The sequence below is a fragment of the Larus michahellis genome, chromosome 1, assembly GCF_964199755.1.
Source record: "Larus michahellis chromosome 1, bLarMic1.1, whole genome shotgun sequence".
Taxonomy (NCBI): Eukaryota; Metazoa; Chordata; class Aves; order Charadriiformes; family Laridae; genus Larus; species Larus michahellis.
This window is the reverse complement of record NC_133896.1, coordinates 148,862,208-148,880,560: the sequence shown is the minus strand read 5'-3', so window position 1 is coordinate 148,880,560 and position 18,353 is coordinate 148,862,208. Positions and strand designations below refer to the sequence as shown.

The 18,353-nt window shown below is 42.0% G+C and overlaps 1 protein-coding gene across 1 annotated transcript; it reads left to right on the top strand.

Annotated features, from left to right (window-relative positions):
- Positions 1-219: 219 nt before the first annotated feature.
- On the top strand, positions 220-16,739 carry NIPA1 (NIPA magnesium transporter 1). The gene is made up of 5 exons (XM_074608120.1): positions 220-488; positions 3,711-3,758; positions 7,628-7,718; positions 8,969-9,129; positions 10,411-16,739. The coding sequence occupies exons 1-5, from the start codon at positions 329-331 to the stop codon at positions 10,920-10,922; spliced, it is 972 nt and encodes a 323-aa protein (XP_074464221.1). The 5' UTR covers positions 220-328; the 3' UTR covers positions 10,923-16,739.
- The last annotated feature ends 1,614 nt before the right edge of the window (positions 16,740-18,353 follow it).

Sequence of the window (18,353 nt, the reverse complement as noted above, 5' to 3'; positions counted from 1 at the left end):
CCCTCTGGCCGCTGCCGCCTCGACCCCCCCCCACCCCCATCCGCGGTGGCACAAAAGCCGTGACGTCAGAGCGGCGGTTGGGGTGGGGTGAAGGGAGAGCAATGCCACTGTCATGACGTCATCCTGCTGCCGTCCCCGCGCGGGACGGGCGCCAAGGAGCCGCGGCTGCCGCCGCCGCCCGCCCCGGAGCCGCCCCCCGACGGGGCGGGCCGCGCAGCGCGGCGCGGCGCAGCGCAGGGCGGGGCGGGTCCCGGGACCAGAAGCCGCTGCCGGGTGCGCTGGGCCCGGTCAGCCGCCGCCGCCGTGCCAGCAGCTGTCGGCGGGGGCGATGCGGATGGCGGTGGGTGCGGCAGCGGGCGATGGGGCAGCGCAGAGCCCCGGCCCCGCCGCCGTGTCGCTGGGCTTGAGCGTGGCCGTGGTCTCCAGCCTGGTGAACGGCTCCACCTTCGTCCTGCAGAAGAAGGGGATCGTGCGGGCCCGCGGGCGAGGTAGGGGCCCCCGCCGCTGCGGTCGCGGCGGCGGGCGGGAGCGCTTCTCCCCCGCCTCCGACCCCGGGCTTTCCCATCCTCCCTCTCCCCTCCCGTAACACCTCCCCGGTCTCCGGAGCATCGCTCCCGGCGCCGTGCGGGACGGGTCCCCCAGCTCCGGCAGCAGCCCGGCCTCCCCCGGCGCCGCTCCCGCCCCTCTCCCCCGCGGACCCCGCGCTGCGGCGGCGGCCGGCCCGGGCGCGGTGCGTGTGGGTGGGAGGGTTTGGGGTGTCGCGGGGAGGACAGGCACCCCCGGGCCTTGGTGGACCCTCTGCTTGGGGAGGTGACGGTGTCGCCTGGAGCGGGGGACACCTTCCAGGCGGCTGAACGGGGGGAGGCGGCCTTAGTTTGTCACCTGAAGCGTGTTTGACATGGGAGGTGGACGACGGGAGCGCGGCGTGCGGGAGGAGATAAATCAGCGAGGAGGGGCGGCAGGTGGGGAGCAATGGGGCTATATTCAGCGTTGTCATCAGCAACAGCTTCCCCACGTACGGCCTGCGCGCGGGTCTGCTGTCACACTGGAACACGCCGCTGGCAACTCCTGTGCGCGTCCGTACATAAGGTTTCTCTTGCGGTATTTTCACGTACTTGTGGGATTTTTCTATCCGTTTCTTCGGCCCGTGGAGTTTCTTGCCATGAACAGCACCGGCACGTCTTGTCACTTGTTTAATTCTCGCTCTTCCATGGACAGACGCGACAAGTTACATCAGTCACGTGGTGGTTTCCTTTTGTAGAGAAGAAAAGCACACCAGGAACATGAAATCATTTCTTTCTTTTATTTTTCCTAATGAAATCCCATACCTCGTTATTGTTCTCTGAGATGAGCGCATTCAGGAACTGACTGTGCTGTCTAGACAGTTTAACCGAAACAAAGCTGTAAATTCACAGAGTATGAAGATTTTCTGTATTTTATTCTGAAATTGGAGCTCCCCAAAGCATGCAGCCTCCGGGCAGCATTTGGTAGTTGCATTTTGATGCTCTGAATGTAGGAAAATGCGATACATTTATTTGTTCTTAATCTTGCGTTTCTGTGAGGGGAAAGTTGTAAACGTGGGTTGCATGAGACCTTTTAATTGTATTTCTGTGGTCAATAGCCATTTGTTTTGCAGATGACGGTATCTGTGTGTGTGAGTGTGTGTCGATAACTTCTGGGAACTCTTTCTTATGCAAGACCCTTTTTAATGACCAGGATGTGCTAGGGATTTTCTCTGTATCCATGCGTGTATGTGAATATAGGTGTACACATACATGTATTTGAGATGATTAGCATTAGAGCAGCAGTGCCGTTCCACTGCCTGCTGCATCTAGCATGTTCAGGGGGGATGCAGTGGAGCAGGGTGAGCTTGCAACCATGTTACTACCAGCTGGCAGCCTGATCCAAAAAGTTTATTTTGCCTTTTCTGCAGTGACCTTATGGTTAAGGGCCTCAGACAAACTACTGTTTTGCAAGCGTAGTCTCCCTTTCCTTCCAAGATGGCTGTAATCCATTTTTATTGTCCACAGAGAGATCATGTTTGCATCATAAAGATGAATTTTTTTTTTTTTTTTTTTTTTTTGTAAGGGAAACAATGAGAAAACACAAGGAATAACTTTCCATCCCAAGGCAGTTGGAGAAGTTTCCATTTTGCAGTATAGCTGGGTCTAATTACGCCTGAAGAGCTTTCAGCGGAGCACTGGGTTAAGGGGGTGCTGGGTGTGTGCCTGCCTTCTCAGCACTGGCAGCTCAAAAATATCCTGTTTGGAAGATATTACGGATGTTTATTTATGTGTCTTACCTAGTGATCCGCAGTATTTCCTATTGCCATGCTCAGTTTGGAGACACCCAGATAAATACCTGGGGTTTCTCTCTATCTAACACTGTAGAGCAGTGCGGTTCTGCCTTGAATCTAGCAGTTGGAGCTGCAAGCCAGAGATCGTCAGTGTCGGATGATGTCTTTTTTCCATTGGCTTCAGTAGGTTTTGTATAATTAACAAGGAGGCACTTCAAGTCTTTTCTGTCTTCTCTATTGAATCAATAATATAGTATCGATGCAATTAGTAATCTTTGCTTAGTTAGAAACAGCAGTGGGTGACAAATATTTTGCAAAGTTATCTTACTTGAGTCAATATTTTCTATAATTTGTGCCCCCAACAGTGTTTTTATTTTATATGCAATAACAAAAGCCTAAAAAAACGATTACACCCACTCTAAAGCTGGCCATTTTCATTAGTCATTTTCCATCTCATTTCAACTATATAGTGTGATTTCCAAGCGCTTAATATTTTATATGCCTCTAGAGTTATAGATTGCTGTGTTTTTCTTTTGCTTGGGATTTCAGAGTGGGTACAATATTGCCTATTGCTCCAGCAGGTCTTGAGAGAGCATCTTCCCAAATAAATGCGGAGCTGAATTGCTAGAAAAAGGAGCAGAACGTGAGAGCAAAACGTGATGGCAAGGTCATGCTCAGCAGAGGCCAGGCTTTAGTTTAGTAAGCAGTCGTTAGCCTTGATGTTGTACAGAAGAAGAACTGATAAAAAGTGGTGCCCAGGCTCCGCTGGCGCATCCCAATGCCAAGAGCCTCTAATCTGACAATGAAAATAATCACCCTTGAGTTTAGGAGACATTAAGGGACAACCCCGAGTTTTCACTCCTCTCTTTGAAACGTGACGGTATGTCGGGAATTCAGAGGCTTCGGCTGTAGCACTTTCCAATGCTCAAATGCAGGAGGATCAGTCCATGCTATGGTACTGCCAAAACTGCGTGCCAAAACAATTTCTCTGCTAGAATTTCTCCAATGCAATTTCATTGAGGCTATATTAGCAAACTAATTCATCCAAATTATGTTTTGTTTCCATAGGTTTCCCATTCTCCTAGTAGTGGTTCTAACGTGTATGTTTCATTGTCACCATCATACGCATTTGGTGACATTTTGGATGCTCTTCTAAGTAACACAGTGTTAGCGTCCCATAGGTACTTCACTGGAAACAGAACTTCTGATGAATATGTTGTTTTAAGGTCCAGCTTGGACACTTAGGCCAAATCCAGCACCTTCTCTCTTGTTTTCTTCCCACTCAGTTGCCTTGAAGAACAGGGTTAAGATGAAGGTCCTTAATAGTTGAGACTGTTGAAATAGTTCTATTTTGTAATTCCAATATTGTGATTTCGTATTTTTCTAATACATCTTCCTATACTTCCTCTTTCAGGTACTTCGTACTTAACAGATATAGTATGGTGGTCTGGCACTATTGCAAGTAAGTATCTTAAAAGGTTTGATTTTTTTTTTGAAGGGAGAAGTTGCGGTTAGATGGTGAAATGAGACATCATGAAATCTGGGTTCTCGTCTTGAATCTCACGCTCACTTACCAGGAAGCTCGCATCCCTCAGAAATATCCCACCTTTAGTAAACTCTCAGTGTTTGAGAAGGCGAAGAGCTGGGACAATCCCAAGTCAGACATCTTTCCAGATTTCCAAACCGCTTGGTACTTGCAGCCCTTGGGAGCCACGTGCTGCTCTGACTCTGGGCTCCTGCACGGTTTGTGTCTCTGGATTGTGCTGCTCCGCTCGGTTTTTAATAAAAGTCAAAGCTGAATAAGAAATTGTCATTCTGCACAAAAGGGCTCATTGAGGACATGTTATTTTTTAGATCAGAAAGCACTTAGCCAGCCTCAATTAAAAAAAAAAATCCTTTTTGATTTCTAGTTTGACAGATACAGTTTCAGTTTTGCTTTTAATCTACAAGATTAATGGGAAGCCTTGCGTGGTGCTGATAGGAGATCAGTGTAATTTTGCTCTTGGTATCTTCGTAAACTCTGCTTAGGCCAAGTTCACTCTCTGATGTGAATCCAGAGCAGGGGGAGCAGTTAGCTTTCTCCTCTTGCAGTTCAGGCCTAGTTCTACCCACGAGTTTAAAATCATACCCCACTTTAAGACTTCCGTCCAGCCTTTTGTGAATTATTTGGAAATGTTCTGATGCTGTTTCTGAGAACTATAGGAGTCCAGTTGTGCCCCTTGTTTCACGGCAGTGAGGTAGGTCGCTGTTTTTGTTGTCTTCAAGCTGTGCAAAAGAAATGGAAACTGATAGATCTCTTGAAGGACAAAGTTCACAGCAAGTGTAGAAGCCAACAGAGCTTCAGAGGAAAGTCCTCAGCTAATTTAACCTGAGTTTAAGTAGTTCTTTGTCAGCTTCCTCTGCCAGGATCACTACTGCCTAAGTAGCAATAAATCTGTGCATTAATCACTGTTATCGCTTGTGAGGCTCCTGTCTTGAATCTCCAAGCAGAAGGAGTTAAAATAAGAGAGGTTTTATTACAGGAGTTTATCTTGGTGAATCAGAGAAAGCGATTTCATGCTTAAAAGAGCTGACTGAATTGAATGAAGGCAAAATAGCTGAAGGGAATGGTATCAGTTGGCTTTTGTCCAGTAGCTCGGTGCAGGTATTTCAAAACAAAGCCTCAGTAAGTTTACAAAGGAACCACGGGAAGAATTGCTTAAGGATATTATAGATTCAGAATTGCAATGGAGTCACAAACAGCAATAGCAAGGGCCAGGCAGGCGCCTCTGGGATGCAGAGAAAGGTGACGTTTGGGGAGTTAGCAATATCCCCGGTTATCTGGGTGAAATGATAATAGCTGACATCATTTTCTCAAGTAGGGATTTTGGAGTTTGGATGACTAACAAACCCCACATAAACTCTGTCAACTTGTTTCCACAATATTTGTTCAGATGGTGAACAAGCATTTTGGTGTTGGCGTGCTGACTCAGCACAACACTGCCTAACCCGTGTGGGGCCTTGGGATCCGCTGCAGGACTGGAGACTTCCGAGGAAGGCCCACAGGTTCTGCTAAGGGACTTTTTTCTTACACTCTAGCCAAAAGAGTGATTGCAGCATGCGTGCAGGTATTCCAATGAGCATTAAACTAATTAATTGGCTAATTAATTAGTTTCTGTGCAGGTTTTGATAGCAGCGTGGATGTGGCTGGCTTTTATAGTGGATACATCTATGTTATTGCAGATGGGGAACGCACTTGTGAAGCGAATCTCTTTGTTTGTCTCCATGGATTGGGCTTTATTTCACATTGTGGAGCAGTGTTGGAGCTGCTCCTGAACTGGACTTTAAGATGAAGCTAGGTTGGAAGATGCACTCTAGGAACACGCCTAATGCACACAAGCTGCAAACAGACTTTCAGTCTGTGGGAGCAGGCTGAAGCTAGTCTGAAATAAAACCCCTGACATGCACAGAGCAGGCGTCTTCTGCTGTATGCATCTACTCCTGGTCCTCTTGCTAATGTAGACGTGTCAGTGTGCATCAAGTTTTGCGTTGCCATAACTTCGGGGATATCGGTACTCCTTTAGCAAGTTTAGAGCTTGGTGTGCCTTCAAGAACTGAAACCGTGTCTGCATTTACTGAAGCCATGTCTTGATTTACAGCATTAATGTATCTGGAGAGGAATTTCTCTGCAGAGAGGACTGGATAGGTTGGCAGCAAAGGTCCTCAACATCAGATAGATGGTAACAGTTACTGAAATATTTTTTTTAAATTGGTCTTAATTAGTCCTGGTCTGTTGGTGGTGGTGGTAAGAGACTGTTACTATTACTCCATGGTGATACTGAAAACCTCTGATAAGTTCAGTTGCCTTACAATGTGTGCAGTTTGACTGAAGCTTCAGAGACCTAATTTATGGTGTTGGTGCCATCTGTTAGGGTTCTTCCAACAGAAAGTTAAGGCACCTGACCTCCAAAAAAAGCAGCCTTTTGTCAGAGTCACTTGGAAATGTATGTAATCTGCAGAAACACGGCGTGCCGGCTGTGCTCCGTCCTCCGTGCAAGATCTGGCCCAGTGCTTTGGGATGCCTTGAAGATAATGCCAAAGTTGCTACATACATCTGCTGGAAATCAAGCCCGAGGCGGGTAGTTGAGTTACTCAGTTCCCAGGGGCAGGGAGACCATCACTGACTCTTGGGCTCTAGAAATGCTGCTCATTAACTTTTCTGGCTCACTCCCGCACTTAGAGAAAGCCGCAGTGAATTGAATTAGTATAATTTTGCCACACTCTGCAGTTTTGTAAGTTTGTTTGTCTCCTTCGTTGTTTCCTGTAGGTTACACAGGTCTTCAGCTCTACTGATAATGTGAGCTAATTTGGTAAATTAATTAATGTTTGCACAGTGTTTTGCAGATGTAAAGAACTGGATGATGGTAATGATATTTGATAGTCAAAGGCAATGCCAGCCTGAGCATAAAGACAGCCTGGATTCCTGAAATGTTTTTAAATGCTGATAATGGTTCTTAAAATCAACTGGAAATTTAAGCTGTGTGTAATTTCTGTTCAATCTCAAGGTTCTTGCCAGTTGCCACAGACCCTGTAACTATGCAAGCATCATGTTGATCTATTATAAACTTGCCAGCACTTGCGAAACCACCCAGTTTTTCTTTTTTAACTGAAAACTTGACCGTATGAACTGTTTATCGCAGCTGTGATGTGCAATAGGGTGGCACATCTTGGAATTTGCTTTTATTGGGGGAAAGAAAAAACCAAGATTGTGAGGCTGTTATTGTGACTTCTTTTTATAGCGGTCAGGAATTACTTTTAATATTATATAGCATTGTGATAATTTATTGCGATCTGCTATATATTGAAGAGCCTTTATGCATATGCTTAGTATTTCATTGTTAGATTCCTTTTCCTCAGCACTGTCCTTATTTTCCCCACAAAAAGCAGCACTGTTGTTAGGAACTATAATCAAGCGCATTAGTGTTACATGTATGCGCGTTCTAAAGCAGAAATCATGGGTTATATATACTTTTAGCCCTCTTCGTATGAATATTTGAGTGTAATCCATGAGTGTTTCTAATTCATAGTCTTATTTATATGCAACTAAGAGAAGTCACAAATCAGATTTACTATGCGCTCTTGGATCTTCGTGTGTGGCAGATATAAATCCTGTATTAAAAAATAATTTAAAAATACAGAAAAATTCCAGCCATTTTGTTTACGTGCAAAATCAACAGAACTAAGCAAATCTGTAACATCTGTTTTCCAGTCTTTCCCAAACAGTATTGGGTAAGTTTTCATTACTTCTTTTTACAAAGGGATTTAAAGGCTTATTTCTGGTTCTCTTGACAGTGGCTCTGGGTCAAATAGGGAATTTCTTGGCCTACACTGCAGTCCCAACTGTGCTAGTGACGCCCTTGGGAGCTCTTGGTGTTCCATTTGGGTAAGAGTTTGCTTTTCTTGTTCTTATCTGAATGTTGTTACTACTTAATAAAATGTCAGATAGACTCAGTGATCACTGAAGGCTTATGAGTGTTAACGATGGGTTACAACGTCACCTATTCCTGTTTTCACCAGCAAAGTGTGGAGGCGACGGAGGTGAGGCAGTGGTGAAGAAAGGGTTCCTGAGTATCTTCTGCTTTAACGATCACTATGATCTGGAACAGACAAAAATCTCTTTTTTTCTTTTTTTTTTTTTCCCTTCACTGTGATTATTCCAGACTCTTCTGCCTATTCTCTTATTCACAGTTCCCTTACTATGTAGATCTTTCCTTTTGTCTCACATTCTTTCTCTCCCCTGCTATCCACAGCCCACATGTGGGTTTCAATGCTGATTTTCATTTAATTGCATTTGGCCCCATTTCCTGAAGCGAGGGAGTCCCCTGCATATGCATACCCACAGCTTCTTGAATGTTCATGGCCGGCGGGGGGGGAGGGGGGGGGGCGGCGGGAAACAGAAAAGGCAGTGAGTGTTCCTAAAAGGAGTTTAATATGCGACTGTTTTGTGAATAGTTAAACTACAATTGTGTAACTGCTGCAGTGAAAAAGTACAATTATTTAAAAACAAAGCTAGGCATTGCTTCAAGATTTTTCTGTTGCCTACTGTTGTCCGCTGAGTTGTGTCTCTGACTGCACTGGTCATCTACTACAGAGTGTAAATTGCTTTGTATGGGTTTCTTGTCTGTCTTTAGTTTTATACTCTATGAAGCACAGCTATTATGTTATCCTAGGCCACATCATTTTGTGTGTTTCGGTCAGCTACGTGTCTGAGCTGAACCCTGTGATCTTTGTAACCAAAGGCCACTTTTATCCCATGACTGCGTGGCACCTATAAAATGGGGCTTCATGACAGCTCACCAGATTGCTAACGGGTAGATACCTGCCTCGGGTGTCAGATGCCTGTTTTGGGGGGTTTGGGTTTTTTTGGAGGTGGTGATGTGGCGGAGTTTTTGGGGTGTTGTGGTTGGGTTTTTTGTTGTTTGTTTTGGGTTTTTTTTCCTGAGATGAAACATCAAGGATTGAGTAAGACTGAGACTGGATGAATCTTTCCTAAGATAAGTCAGAAATGCATTTTGAGGATCCACCAACATTTGGTACTATTCCTTTAAGAGGGAAATTCATGTGGCACATCACTGCTGGAGCATTATTAACAGGATGTAGTCAAACTTTTAATTTTCTTCCCCTTTGTGAAAGGTCCATTTTAGCATCTTACTTACTGAAAGAAAAACTGAACATTCTTGGCAAGCTGGGGTGTTTGCTGAGCTGCGCTGGGTCTGTTGTTCTCATCATCCATTCCCCAAAGTCCGAGAGTGTAACGACTCAGGCTGAACTTGAAGAGAAGCTCACAAATCCAGGTACTTTGTTCTTTTATTAACTCATAATGATTTTGTGGGATTGATCAAGAGCACGCAGGAGGAAGAGGCTTACCGCTTCCATCAGGTAGGAAAATTGACTTCTGAAGAAACCATGACGTGACAGAGGCAAACCAGTACAGCTTGTGTGTGGTAAAACTGTGACTTGCTGTACTTGGAGCTTGACAGATTTGTTGATACATGTGTGCAGAAAGGAAAATGCGAATGCTTTTGAAAACATTATCCTGCACAGTAAACCCAGAACGATGGCAGTTTGAACTTGTAATTTTCTAAAGTGATGAAAAAGTATATCTTGCTACCTAGAGATGACAGGTATGATTCTAGGATCTCAATTTAAGTTGTTTTATACAAAACAAAAAAATGTTGATTGTCTTCTGTTCTATTAAAATTTTATTAAATATTTTATTTATTAATTTTTTTTAATTAAAAGTTTATACTAGATACCAGTTATGTTCCAAGCAGATTGCTTTGCACAATAAAGGTGTGTAGAAATACACTGTTGAGACGTGTGCTGAAATGCTTGTTCTTTCTCACAGAGAATGTCCTGGAGGACACGTACTAGTGGTAGTAAGTGCCAGACCCACTTCTGTTTTTCTTGCATAAGAGCTAAACGGCCAACTATTGTTATTTTCTTTAATTGCTTTAAGTGAGAGGAACTCAAGCCTAATAACATCAGCTATCCAAAAAATTTGCAAACCAAGAACAGAAAACAAATACCCTGGTTTAAATTTACCATTTCAACCTGACGAGAATGAATTGGAAATATATTTGTTAAAGCTGTAAAGCATGAAATGCTTTTCACCAGTCTAACCTGTGTCCTGATGCTGTAATGTAAATGATACAGCCTCCCAGATCTTCCAGCTCTCCCTACTCACCTTAATGGGATCTAACTTTATGTTTAAGCCCTCTGCTGGATCCACACACCATGCTTTATAGAACTGGTTATGAATGAGGTGATATCACTGCTGTCTGTCACAGGAGACTTTAAGGAGTATAATCCTGATGGAAGAGAGAATTAAAAGAAAAAAAAAGCCATCTTAAATCCAGTTCAAATGTGCAACAGTGTATATCTTACTACATGATGATTTGTTTTACATCAAGAACATGACTACATCATCAGTTGCATATGCCCCCCTCATCTCTAAAAGCAAGTCTTAATCATGATGTATACGTGAAGTTCACTGGTATGACATGATTTGCCTGCTAAAATCCTTCGAAGACCAAGAGTTCTCACCTTGCTATTATCTTGTTTTTGTTTTCCAGTTTTCGTGGGTTATCTCTGCATAGTGCTGCTAATGCTTCTCCTGCTTATCTTCTGGATAGCTCCAGCTCATGGACCTACTAATATCATGGTTTACATCAGTATTTGCTCTCTGCTGGGCAGTTTCACTGTTCCCAGCACAAAAGGCATTGGGCTGGCTGCTCAAGATATCTTTCACAATAACCCCTCGAGTCAAAGGGCTCTGTACCTCTGTCTGGTCCTTCTGGCAGTATTAGGATGTAGCATTATCATTCAGTTCAGATACATCAATAAGGCACTGGAATGTTTCGACTCCTCTGTGTTTGGTGCCATCTACTACGTTGTGTTTACCACCCTAGTCCTTTTGGCTTCAGCCATCCTTTTCAGGGAATGGAGTAATGTAGGAGTGGTAGATTTCTTGGGAATGGCTTGTGGATTCACCACAGTATCTATTGGAATTGTTCTTATACAAGTCTTCAAGGAATTCAACTTCAATATCGGGGATTTAAATAAACCTAACATGAAGACAGATTAAAATATTTTTTGAGGGGAAACTGGATGGCTCAGGGAAGGACGCAGAGCCTTTCATTTCTAGGTCACTGATTCAATTATGATTCAGGTTGGTAGTCACCCTCTGACGATTTGGTGGCCTACGTGAAATGAATTGGAGGCCTCCATCCAGTTTCAAAGGAACAGTTGTCCATGTACCCCAGTCAACACAATACATGACCTTAATTGGAACCACTGATTGAGTGAGCATAGAGACCGATGTATTTCCTTATTGTAAAAGGTAATCCATCAGAAAAGATCGGGGGATGTTCTGACAGACCTGTGTGTGAAAGCTTGTTTTGTGGCTTTTGAGGTACTGTTTCTGTGGGCAGAGAACATCAGTTTCTAATGCACTCAATCTGACACCTTTCATGAGTGATGTATACCTTAAAATATGGGGGGGGAAAAGTGAGTGGAACAATTTGTTAATCTTAATATAGCAATGTGTTCACCGTCAAGGCTGTGAATTCTGAGACAAATGTTGGTTGACCCACAGACTGCAGATTTGTCCTTTTTAGAGACTGTCTCGGCAACTTGGTCTGCCATGCGGTGAAGACACTGGGGAGTTTTAAATTGAATTCTTTATACAGAGCAGTGGACCCTTAAAAATCTTTCACTAATTACTTATCAGCTGATGGTAGTGTCCAGGTATGCATTTTTCTTTGTAACTTACGTGCATTAAGACATACTGCATTCATCTGAGAGTTTTTATTTGGGAGCAGACAGCAAGACTGTGAAGGATGTGGAAATGATGCACAGACTCATTGCCTATACGGTGGCTTACTTGTAAGCAGCTCAGAACTATTTCAGTGCCTTTGTAATCCAAAAATACTGCATACATGTGAATGTATCTGTTTCAGATGGCCTATACTGGCTTAATAATTCAATTTCACTCTCTATAATATTGGACTGTATTCAAATTCTAAACAGGTAAAGCATCCAGAAGGAGCTATATGTTTTTGGAAGAATTTGCAAACCTGAACTGAAACCCTCAGATGCCTTGACAGCTTCTGAAAAACCCACAGTCCTAATAGGAAGAGGTAATCTATGAGAGGACTGTTTAAAGCAGTCCAGCATACTTGTATTCTAGTTAAGTGACTACGTACAGGAAACCATTTTGTGAAGTGGCTAATAAGCAGCGACCACAAAAAAAAGAAATGTAAGAGAGAGAAGAGCAATGAGATTTGTCATAGCTCAAACAAAGACAGTTTGATCCTCTTGTAAAGTGGGAAAATGAGGTTTAAGACTGAAAAAGCACAGGCATTCAGAGAGCTGAGTTTCAGATAACCAACAGGGATATACATTCAGATCCAGTAATTTACAGACCTATGTGAACAGTTCAGCAATAATATTTTGACAAGTACTACAATAACCTTAAGCTTTTAAGATTGGAATGATTCTGAACTGTTCAGTTTAAACCATTTAGAGAATACTGCTGTGTCAAAGACAGAAACAGTTAATTTTCATGTTGTACTTATATTTGGTAATTAAAACATCATGAGTCAAAAACTTCTAAGGAAAGCTTGAAAATTAATGAATGTTGGTTTCCATTTAAGTACAAAAAAGGAAAGGTACGGTGGAACTCAACATCTCTAGTTCAGAACATCTCTTGAAACAAACAAAAATACCCAATGTGATTACGAGACAGCATTTGAAAAAAGTCCCTGACGCTTTATCAAGAAATCGTGAATGTAGCTTTGGGGCTGGCTGACAGGAATGCGGATGTTGATTAATGGGGAGTAATACTGTCCACTCTCATGACGTTTTTTGTTGACCTGAATTACCTTAAAACTCAGCCTCCACCTTCACTTAAAAGGAATGTTACAAGCCCTTCTGATAGCAGCAATAATCATGAACAGTGAATCCTAAAGATTTAGTATTCTGAAGGGACCCACTATGTTATTTGGAAGCTTCTTTTATAACTCCAAACTGGGGGGGAATGACTCTGAGTTGGCAGAAATGCAGGTTGTTATAGACCAGCACAGAAATTGCGTATCTTGGTGAAATAAAATAGCACTAGCAGAGAAAAGGCTATCTTCGTGGATTTTCAAATATTGCGTATGGTTTCTAGAAAGTTTGAGAATTGTAGATGAGGGGAATTGGACTATGAAAGCTGGTTAAAACTAACCTCTGTCGATTATTGATTGGAAGATGGTGTCTTGGTTGTCAGCAAACAGTTACGTTTTGTCATATTAATTCCCTTTTTCTGATTAAAACTAGAGCTGTACATAGGTTATGAGACCTGTAGTGACCTACTTTTTAAAACAATGTTAGCTGTTTTCTGAAGCAGTCAAGTTGTCTTTTCAAAATTCAGGTTCAGAGTTCATGAGTTGCATGTTGGTTTTGTACTAGCCTTTAATCTCTGAAGACTGCTGTGAAAATCTTTAGGTTAAAATGGAAATGATTGGGGTCTCATCTTAGTCCTCTTCTGGCCATATTTTTTTGTCTTGTTTTGTTCTAAAATTCATTCCTATTTATTTAGAAAGTGCCTATCCTAATATGTTAGGTGCATATGCAAATTATTAGTAAACATTAGATCTAGAAAAATTTGACTGCCCTGTCTAAACCTTGCCGTTTCCTGCACCACACACACAAGTTGACTTGATAAGCGCTCACTATGCAGAGTAAGAATAAAGTAGCAGCTGTGTTCTGTGGTCCTCCAACCATCTTCACAGCTAGTACATGTCTGCATAGGTTTCTTCTCTTCTTCCCCAGCTGCTTCTCATCTGTGATGAGCTTTCTAGAGATGCCTAGTTAACCTTGTAGTTTAAAACAGAGATGTCAAAAGCCAGCACATAAAGTGAAAGAAATTCTCGTGGCCTTGCACATCATTTTTATCTGCAGCCTTTTACATCATGAATGCTAAATAATGGAAACCTTTATTTTTGCTACTGTATTCAGTATGCAGCAGTTCTGCTGTACCTGGATCTAGTTCAGTTCTAACTTTAGAAATGTATTAACATTTTATGTTGTCACTGTTGGTATGGTTCTTCCCCCCACCATCCCACGCCCTCCTCGTTCTAGGTGTTCTGCCTTTTTTAGACCCATTGCTTTTCTGATCTAAAAGGAGGCACTGTTGAATTTGCATTTTAGCCATTCCCTCTTTTTTCTTTTTTTTCCCACCCCTTTGACAAGTAAGCACTTTGAATAAGACAGATATTTGAATTCCATCATCTCAGGGAGCAAGTGTGCATAGTTGTCTCCTGAGCTTTGGTGTCCCTCATGGGTCTGCCCTTTTCACCTTCTCTTTGCATAACATCTATCGATAGCTACGAGCCAGATGACTTCGGTTCTGATTCCAAAGTAGACGCGGGAGAGGCTACACGAACAAAAAGTGGACTCATTACAGTGGTGGGATGCATTTGAATGAAATTCAAATCCATCTGAAAGGTGTTTCACACTGTATGTCTGGCTTCTATTATACTTGTCAAACACATTTCCTTGGTACTCACTTGAAGACAGCTCTTTGATCATTATCCCTTCAGTGTATGGAGGATTTACATGTGTCAGTCACGATCTTTATTAGGTGTCAAACACAAGAATCCCTCAAGTATTCAGTAGGAGAATAGAAACCTTTTTGATACAACCAAAAAAAAAATTTGATACACCTTAAATAATTCTGTAAAAAAAGAAAAATATCTAAACAAGTTATCTGCTGTATTGACTTTCCAGGACTCTGTATGTGTAAATAGAGCCTATTTATTAGTGAGCTGCAACTAACATTAATAAGAACCTGTTATATCACAGTTTGACAACTGAGGCTTCCTATTAATAATCTCAGTTTATATTGAACTTACGTATTTTTCTGAAGTAACTAGCACTGAAAAATGAAAACACTGGATTTTATTTGTTGAAATACTAGAATCTGAGGTTTAGCTTTCCTTTTTATTTAAAAACAGAGGATTTCTATTTGAAGAAAGATTTGGGGTTATTAAATATGGGGTGCTTAAAATGGGCCGTTGTTGCGTGTTCTACCCTTCTTACCTTCTTGTTTCATAAATATAAACCACCAAGGATTCTACAGATCTTTGTCAGTTGTCTTGAGATGGTGTAACTGCTGAAGTTTTGCTGTTAAATCAAATGTTCTCAAATGTTTATCTATCACCTGTTTTCTTTACGGAGATTAATCTTTGTAATAATTCTTTGGTGCTATTGAATATGGGCTTAAGTGACGCATAAATTTAGCGTGCACCATGTTAGGCACCAACGATGTCAACAGTTATTATTACTACTGCCCAAGTGTTTCAGACAGCACAGTTGAAATGTTATGGATTAAGAAATCTTTTTTTTAAAAGCTGCAAATAATTTTTTATGGGTTTTTGTTGTGTTCCGCCCCCCCTCCCTCCCTTCCCTTGACAGTCGCTCTACAGAGTGGAAAATATTACACAAAAGGGATATTTTTAAGTTAAATCCTTTTTCAACTGTGGAACATTCTTTTTTTTTTTTTTTTTTAATGACTACTTTTTTTTTTTCCTGGAATGTAAAAAATAGTTCTAATGCGATATGGGGAAAAGGTGGATGGCAACAAACATAACAGTGTCAGGTTTGGTTGCTTCAATGCTATTGCAATATAGTTACTACAGATTACATAAAAATGGTTTATTTTATTAGCTTCCAAATAATGTATATATAGATTTGTTAATGGCTTACAAGTCAAGCTTACTCTCTTTGCTTTTTAAGAAATAGTTATAGGCATGTTGTATTTGCCTTGTGTAAATTATAAAAGGCTATTTATTAAGTTTTCTGATAACTAATCTATTTATTAACCTGTATTGTTTTAAAATAAATGATTTATTTCTAGCTCAATGCTTGTTTAGTGACTCCTCTTTATCACACAGGGGAAAAAAAATAAAAATCAGTTTCCCACACAACTAGCTGCTGTACAGCCTGATCTCAATTCCTAAGCCCAAACTATTTCCCTTACCCTTTAATAAAATAGCAGCCTTGCTTTTACTAAGAGTAGTGGATTCTTTCGTGTTTACAGATCAGTTGCCACACGAAGGGCTCAGCTGTCGTATAGAGGTGTCTACCAGCAAGCTGTAGACTTAATTTCTTCATTGTTTTGAAGTTGTCTCATAGGTAAAATGACCGCTTCTCTGGTAGAAATGTCTGTTGGGGGCTGAGCTGCTTTAAACTGTGTCTTAAGGGTCACCATGTGCTCTGTTCGTGCGTTGCTGTACGTTGGCTGCTTGCTACAGCTTTTATTTCAAGATATGCTGCTCCACAGTTGGGTATGCGTTGAGTGGCAACAGCTGTAAGGAAGTCTGTGTCACCAGTCTAATTTACTGTCATAACAGCTTCCTGCAGAAAGAATCACTTGGAAAATCACAGTGGCTGCCCATCTAATGCCTCATCTGAAATTCCTAGCTCCTCACATCAGGTACTGGCAAATACATGACTTTCAGGCATGTTTTGAGGTTTTTTTGGTTTGGATTTTGTTTTTGTTTTTTTAATTGTGGGATTTATGATTAAGAACTGTTTCAGTTTTTGTGCTTGTTTTTTGGAGGATGCATCAGTATTACTACTGGTCAAAATTAAAAGTTAACTTTTAAACAAGGAAATTAGCTTCTCTCCAATATAAAATGTTGTACGCAGTGGAAAAGATTGGCATGGATTCTTTACAGGGTATGTCACTGCAATTTTATTTTTAAAGGTGTTGATGATATTAATGCAACGTACAAGATAGACCAGAAAACTAGAGAGGCTTTTCTTTCTACATGCAGCATCTCTGATCTTTAAGTAAATAGGATAAGGAGTATGTATTTTGAGAACACATTTTTAGCAGGAAAATTCAACTCTCTATTTTCTTCTCGTGCATCTCTGGAGTTAGGCCTCTATGGCAGCGTTGTGGTAAAATCAAGTATGCCATTTATGCCACCATTATTGAAAGTCTGGGATATAAACAATCCTGAGCATATGTATCTCACACACACAGTTCGTATGGGAAGAGTGTTAAAGACTAAAATATGGGGGGGGGGGGAAAGTCCCATTGATTTTTTTCTGATGTTTAGTTTAATATCTTAAGTCTTAAGCAGAGTGTCTTAAATCCCTTGTAAGGGACAGCACAACTGTTGTATGAGTATACTTGCAGACACGGCTTCTTTGTTGTGCTCAGCTGTCTGCGTTGAATCATAGAATTGTCTAGGTTGGAAGGGACCTTTAAGATCATCCAGTCCAACCATCACCCTAACACTGCCAAATCACCACTCAAACAAATGCAACAGGGGCGTGACCACCAGAGACTTTGTTACAGCTGCCCGATTCCCTGATCGATTTTTCTGCCAGGTACAGAGCTCGCTGGATTCACCACCCTGGTGGGTTCCTTTAAAACTGCCAGCTGGCACCATTCCACCCAGGGACCATGTACCAGAGAGCGTCTCTGGGTAGCCGGCACATGGTGGCTTTCATTGCAACCCCTTCACTGCCTGTACGCAGTTGAAAATCACTGCACAAGGGTCTGTTGGTGTGTAACACAAGCTAGACTACCTGCTAACCCAGTAATGTTTCACGAGGCTGTGTGGGTGGCATTTTTGCTTTGTCCTTTTTAAACTTTATGAGATGTTTATACACGTAGTAGATACTGTGCCCTAAAAAATCCTGTCCATTGACTTGCAAAAGTACGTACACTGCCTGACCTCTCTTGTGAAATTCTTTGAGCACAAAGACGGCTTGTGCTGCTGAGCTACTCTACAAGAATGGGTTAGGCAGGTTACCACTGTTCTGGTATTTGGAGTTCTTTCCAAATACTCTGCAAACATGCCTGAAATACCATGCTGTTGCAAATTATTGAGAGATAAACTTTGAGTATTTTCTGTTACTGATCATAACCCCTGGCTTTAAACTAAAGAGGTAATCATAGAATGGTTCGGTTGGAAGGGATCTTAAAGGTCATCCAGTTCCAACCCCCCTGCCATGGGCAGGGACACCTCCCACTAGACCAGGCTGCTCCAAGCCCCATCCAACCTGGCCTTGAACACTTCCAGGGATGGGGCATCCACAGCTTCTCTGGGCAACCTGTTCCAGTGCCTCACCACCCTGAGAGTTAAGAATTTTTTCCTGATACCTAACCTAAATCTCCCCTCTTTCAGTTTAAAACTGTTACCCCTTGTCCTATCGTTACACTCCCTGATGAAGACTCTAAGGTCTCCCCGGAGCCTTCTGTTCTCCAGGCTGAACAACCCCAGCTCTCTCAGCCTGTCCTCACAGGACAAGACACATCTCTTTGCCTTCTCATTAAGGAGAAATCTCTTCATTTATTGTGCCAAATTGAGAGCACTAAAAAATTTGTATTTTGTGTAAACAGATGATAGCGTGTTAAGTGGAACTAGCAATTGAAGAAACATGAAGAGGAGGACTAACTGATTATGACTTAAGTCCCACAAAAAGTCTGTACTGCTTAAATTAGTCAAGTTAATAT

Bases quoted from the DNA above. Each gene is read 5' to 3' on its own strand.
- NIPA1 (XM_074608120.1), top strand. From the start codon at position 329: ATGCGGATGGCGGTGGGTGCGGCAGCGGGCGATGGGGCAGCGCAGAGC. The intron at 489-3,710 runs GTAGGGGCCCCC...TTCCTCTTTCAG, and splicing joins CGTGCGGGCCCGCGGGCGAG to GTACTTCGTACTTAACAGAT. The intron at 3,759-7,627 runs GTAAGTATCTTA...TTCTCTTGACAG, and splicing joins GTGGTCTGGCACTATTGCAA to TGGCTCTGGGTCAAATAGGG.